Source organism: Brassica napus, chromosome C8 (assembly GCF_020379485.1).
Source record: "Brassica napus cultivar Da-Ae chromosome C8, Da-Ae, whole genome shotgun sequence".
Lineage (NCBI taxonomy): Eukaryota > Viridiplantae > Streptophyta > Magnoliopsida > Brassicales > Brassicaceae > Brassica > Brassica napus.
In genome coordinates this window covers 20,333,917-20,340,480 of record NC_063451.1, presented here as the reverse complement: position 1 = coordinate 20,340,480, position 6,564 = coordinate 20,333,917, and the positions used below count along the sequence as shown (strand labels likewise).

At 31.7% G+C, this 6,564-nt stretch overlaps 1 protein-coding gene across 1 annotated transcript; it reads left to right on the top strand.

Annotated features, from left to right (window-relative positions):
• Nucleotides 1-4,495: 4,495 nt before the first annotated feature.
• LOC106401725 (60S ribosomal protein L15-1) lies at nucleotides 4,496-6,118 on the top strand. The gene is made up of 3 exons (XM_013842290.3): nucleotides 4,496-4,947; nucleotides 5,089-5,255; nucleotides 5,532-6,118. Exons 1-3 carry the CDS (start codon nucleotides 4,944-4,946, stop codon nucleotides 5,973-5,975), a joined length of 615 nt encoding a protein of 204 aa, XP_013697744.2. The 5' UTR covers nucleotides 4,496-4,943; the 3' UTR covers nucleotides 5,976-6,118.
• The last annotated feature ends 446 nt before the right edge of the window (nucleotides 6,119-6,564 follow it).

Here is a 6,564-nt window from a genome sequence, read left to right as displayed (position 1 = left end):
AAAAAATTAATTGTGTAATTTTCTAAATTTCATTAGTTATTATTTTGATTAGTTATTATTTTGATTAAATCATATCTTTTATTAATTTTATTATTTTAATCCTACATAATAGAAAATATATATATATATGTGGGTTATGTCAGTAATTTGGGTAAGCTTAATACAGACTATATGAAGAGAATCATAGATGTCGATTGTTATGGTTATAATGTTCCAATGGCTACCTAATGACATTCTCCTAGTTTTAATAGTAAAATAACCAAAATAAATAAATAAAAAATTGTTAATCTTATAAAACTTAAGATAAAGAAAAAGATTAAGTAATTTTGGTTAATTTTTGCACTAAAAATGATTCAAAAACATTTGAATTTTTGTATTAATTTTACAGAAATGAAAATTTTATATTTAGGAATTTAAAATGAACATTTTAATTGTTGATGTTTTTTAAAAAAAAATTGCTATGTAACAGTAGTATTTTGTAACTGTAATTTAAATTTTTTTTATTCTAACCACACTTTTGTTAGTCACAAGTGTTCGCACGGCTCTGCATGTTACTAACATAAACATACCTTTAAACATAGTTTGACAAAAAAAAAACATACCTTTAAACTTTAGTCTCACGGTTCCTCTGATAATACATTTGGTTTGAGAAGAAAAATTGTACACTGTCAAAACTAAGATTTAAGGTCATATATTACTAAACTTATACTCTAAAATGTCACACATACTTTACGGTAATTAACAAAAAAAAATTGTCTTTGAATGTTAGAGAGAATGTGAGGAAAAGAAGAGAAAGTAGATATCTCGGATGATTGTCTTAACAATGTGGCTTATTGATAATAACTGATTTAAGAATAAATAAATTAAAAACTTATGTTAGTTGAGAGAATTTATCCTGGAAAAATAATATTTAAATATTCATTTTTTTAGACATGGGTACATCTTATATTAGATCGTTTTGTTTCTGTCTTCCGTGAGAAATGACGAGCAAATTTGTTGGACCACTTAACTAAGAGAAGTGGTTGTAACGAGTAAGCACATGTGGGCAAAGACGTCACGTTATTATCTCATGGGACACTCAAGGCCCTATCAGTTCTGTCTTCTCTATCATTCACATCTCATAGTTTATACATTAGGTTTCAGTCGAGAGCGTAACAATAGACGGCACAGGCCCTATCAGTTCTGTCTTCTCTATCATTCACATCTCATAGTTTATACATTAGGTTTCAGTCGAGAGCGTAACAATAGACGGCACATTGAGCGTCCATTCTCTACATTGAAATTGAAGATGGTGATTGATAACTTGGTTTGCAACAAACTTATCTCATCAGTCAGTTAATTGGAAAACCATAATTAAATATGGTAACTCCTGAATCCGACAATTTAGTACCTGCTGCTTTAAATTTGACCAAGATAAATATATCATATCAGAGCATCGCAGAGTTTCCGTAAAATAATTCTAACATTAAAAAAACATTGGTCGTTATAGTGGATATAAGATACGTGTGCTAGAAGTTTATCATAGAAAAACTATAGTGTTTCAAATGAAGAACTCATTTTGCTCCGTCTCTTTTCTTTTTCCTTATCTTTTTTTTTTTTGTAAAGACTCATGAAGATATTATTCTTTTTTTTTTGTCAACCATGAAGATATTATTCTAATACGGATGCTCTTACGCTTTCAGTTTTCCATTTATCCCTTAAAAAATTCAGAAACATTGCAAAATTCTTGTAAGAAGTTATTTTGTTGGATATAATTTTACAGTAGAAAATTTTGTTTTTAGTTTCGGTCAAATGACTAATTATTAACCTGAAAGTTAAATGATTTTGAATAACTTGATTTATGCCGACTTTTTGTTGTTACCATGTTAAGTTTGATGGCTTCCAACCTAAAACCAATCGGTAATAAGTGGATTGACTCATCTATCTTATATATTAGGTAGGATCTCTTCCAACTACCGATGTGTAATACTTTGTGTCTAATAAATATATACATTGTACCACGCGGTTAAGATCTGCGGCGGATGCACAAAACCACGAGAAAGAGACGAAGAAGTGTGTGCCGTAGTGAAATCGGAGTTTACGACGTCCCACCGTGGGTCTCCCACGAGTCGCTAATCATACTTATATAAAACATAAAGTACTCAACACTGATATGCAAATTTAAATTAATAAAACAAAAAAAATCTCAATCTAAAATCTAACCCTTAAAATGTAACATGTTAGAACATTTTGTTGATAAACCATAAAAATTATCTAACACATGGTTACCGAATCAATATATATTCTTTTAAATTGTTAAATTATATAAAATTTAATTAATAAACTTCATATTAACCTTTATATTGATGATTAATTAAAAAATTTACAAAAAATATTTTTTGTACATTTTTAAAATTAATTTATTAGATCAAATTATGATGTAGACTACAAAATAAGTCTACAAAGTAGATTTCTTTGAAATTCTACATATATTTAGACTTTTTTTGTTACGTGTAGACTCATGAACGACAGAATCGTAAAATAATTTTCTAGTTTTTTGTTTGGTCATAAGGGTTAAATAATAGTTTACCATTTTTTAGGTTGGTTTTGCATTTGATTGAATATGTGTGTTACTTTTAGGTTTAAAATGAATATTTGGGTTGTTTTTGGCAAATTCCTCTCGTTTAAAATTGGATGGTTACAATCTTTTTACTGATTTTTTTTTTTAAATATACTTGTAATATATGCCAAAAAAATATTGTATACCAAAATTTTTGTATCCAATTATTTCTATCAAAAATTCCGATTGAGATTGTACTCCTATAATTCAACACTCGACATTGTTTCAAATTAGTAATGCTGATTTTATTCTTTTTAATACTAATAACTAGATCTCGACCCGCGTAACCGTGCGGATGTTTGTTTTCATTTACTTTTATATAAACATTTTTGTTTTCAATTCTAAATTGGTATATATTATAATATATATATAAGGTATGTCTATCAATTTTTAAAACATAATAATTTTATCATTTTTTAAAATTGAATTGGTTGTTTCAACCTTTCACAAGTTATTAAAAAATTACATTTTTAGCTTCATAGATTTATATTATCGAGTATATTAAGGTTGTTCAAACATAATAATATTAGAGCATACTATGGTACATTTGGAAGGGTCGGAATAATAAAGTTTTTAGTAATATTGATGTTGACCCGAGAGAAACGCTAAACTTAGCTGAATTGGAATCAACACTTTGGGCGGAGGCACAAATTGTTAATGATTCCAGGATGGCCCCTGAAGCGCAGTTCAGAGTTAACTCACAGACTACAGGAAGATGGTGTTTCATTGACGGTTCTTGGAAAGACAAGGATTATTTCTCAGGACAAGGCTGGTTCAGCACGCTTCCGGAGTTTGAGGGTTTGTTAGGGGCAAGAAATGTAAGGGCAAGTCTTTCACCTCTTCATGCGGAGTTGGAGGCTCTAATTTGGGCAATGGAGTGTATGAAGAACTTACGACAGTACCGGGTCACGTTTGCAACGGATTGTTCTCAATTGGTGAAGATGGTTTCTGAACCAGAAGAATGGCCGGCATTTGAAAGCTACCTGGATGACATTAAGTTTTTGAGAAGAAGCTTTACCAACTCAGAGATTGTTCATGTTCCAAGGACGGAAAACATAAAGGCGGATCGCTTGGCACGTAGTGCTCGGACACAACCGTCTTTCGTCGTACACATGGATGCGGAGTTACCACATTGGTTTACAGAGTCTATATGAGTCTGTAAATTTTCTTGCTGTCAAAAAAAAAAAAAAAAAAATATTAGAGCATACTTGTTCTCCATCAAATAGATTGTTTCAAACTTTCACATGTGTTTATTTCTTCTTATATTTTTTTTTTTGTTTGTTGGATTAGTATTTCATTATTGAATAAATAAATAGAAATAGAATTTGGAAAATATTAAAATATTATCATCTCCAAAGATAATCAAACATTTCACAAAATAAAAAAGTTAACAAAAACTAAACTTAAAGCTTCGTGTATAAATTTTATAAAGAATTTAATTAAACATTTAATTATATTTTGTAAATGAACTATATACAAAACACAAATCAATGTGAAATCAGTTTAGTTTTAAAAATGTATCTGATTAGGTGTAGAAGTCTCGAGAAATATTTATGCTCCTTGCAGTCTCTTTCAAACACGATGATACATGATATGGAAGTAAAAATTGATAACAGAATTTCCAGATCACGTTTTTTTGCTTGGAAATCATTGATGTTATTTAGTTTCTATAATGTAGCAATATTGTGTTATAGACATATTATTTAGTTCCTATAATCTAGAAAGTAAGCTATTTAGACCTATAATAATGATAAGATTAGAGATTAAATGTAACATGACTTTCTAGTAATAAATCAATTAGGTCCATTTTAAAAAAAATCACACATGAATCAATGTTGTGACTTCTGTTTTAATATATAAATGATCGTTCATTATAGCTATTCTCTCCGTTGTTGTTGCCATAATAATCCCACAACAATATAAAAACACTGGAAACCGAAACTCAGCAGAATAGAGTCTTGAAAAAAATGCTGGCAAAAAACTATAGTTTGCAACACCAAGATCTCCCAAAATCAAAAGTGCATTGGAGAATGGATCCAAGGAAACAAGAGAAAGAACGCCGAATAAATATTCCAAGAAAAAAAAGATGGAACACCAAGACACAGATTATTCTAATCAGTGTCATTTAGCTAAAAACGTAAATAAATATCTATCACGAGGGAACCGAACCATCAAATAAACCATGCTAGTTCTTGCTTTTTATAAGGTTTAATCCAAACTTTCAAGCCCATACACAATGGGCTTTTATATATAATCAGTAAGCCCAGTTTCTTTAAAACCCTAGTCCTTTTCTTTAAAGCCAGGGAGAAACTCTTTGTTGTGCGGCTCTGCGAAAACTTGGAAAATGGGTAAATCCTTCTTCTCATCTCTTCTTTTAGATCCTTTCTCCTTGCCCTTTAGATGGATTTAGCGTTTCAACTGATGTTTGTGTTATGGATCTGTAATTACGAACTAATATAATAATTTAGATGGATTTTGGTGAACACTAGGTGCTTACAAGTATGTGTCTGAGCTATGGAGGAAGAAGCAGTCCGACGTCATGAGGTTCGTGCAGAGGGTTAGGTGCTGGGAGTACAGACAGCAGCCTTCGATCGTCCGTCTCGTCAGGCCTACTCGTCCCGACAAGGCTCGTCGTTTGGGTTACAAAGCCAAACAGGTGATTTTAGTTCTGCTTCCACAAAATGTTTTTTTTTCTATAAAACATGACTTTATTGGTAAAAGGATGAGATCTTGGAGTGTAGATAATTACAACTTGTTTGATATTGCTGTGAAGTTGCGTTGTTAGTTGGGAGATATTGATGCATTGATGTTTATTGTGTTTTTTTAAACAAACATTTATTCTTACTCACTCGCTGGATTTACACTTGTCTGAAAATGTAGCTGGTACCTTGAATTCTGTTACTAATCGTGTTGGGATTTTAATGTATGACAGGGATTTGTGGTGTACCGTGTCCGAGTGAGACGTGGTGGACGCAAGAGGCCAGTGCCAAAGGGTATTGTGTATGGTAAGCCCACAAACCAGGGAGTCACCCAACTCAAGTTCCAGAGGAGCAAACGTTCCGTTGCTGAGGAGCGTGCTGGAAGGAAACTGGGCGGCCTCAGAGTCGTCAACTCCTACTGGCTCAACGAGGATTCGACCTACAAGTACTACGAGATCATCTTGGTTGACCCGGCACACAACGCAGTGCGTAACGACCCGAGAATCAACTGGATATGCAACCCGGTGCACAAACACCGTGAGCTCAGAGGACTTACGTCTGAGGGAAAGAAGAACAGAGGACTGCGCGGAAAAGGTCACAACAACCACAAGAACCGCCCGTCTCGCAGAGCAACCTGGAAGAAAAACAATTCTCTTTCCCTTCGTCGTTACCGCTGATTGCTCTTTTGCTATCGTCATCTTCGTCTATGTTTCATCTTGTTGGTGTTGTTTTATCTATTGCGTGATGACTTTTTTTTTTTGCAAATTTTGGAGACTATACAATTGCCTTCGGATTATGGTTTTAAACGAATACCTTTATATTTGCTTGCGTTAATGTTTCAGCGTTAGTTCAGTTTTAGATTTTATCTTCTTGTTTGCCAAACCCAATTCACAAATAGATCTTATAATATGAATATATGTACACTTGAAGATTATATGTGGTTATTCCATAAAACTCTATACTTTTTTAACAATATTGTGAAATTGTAACAAAAATAACAAACTAACTAGGTGATAACAAATGAATTTAAAGAAATTATAATTTTAAATATATAGATATTAGAAAGATAAAAACCGTAGACACAAATATTACATATTATTCATGTTAAGGAATTCAACGAAATTGTGGATATGTAAATAAAGTAAGTTTTAAAGTTTTTTAAAATAGTAACACCATAAATCACGTATACAATCCCTAGTTGATCTAAAGATTAAAAAGAATACAACTCCAATATTACACCATAAACATTTGTGATCCACTTGATTA

Coding starts and splice junctions, on each gene's coding strand:
- LOC106401725 (XM_013842290.3), top strand. Junction 5,256..5,531: donor TGGGTTACAAAGCCAAACAG/GTGATTTTAGTT, acceptor AATGTATGACAG/GGATTTGTGGTGTACCGTGT.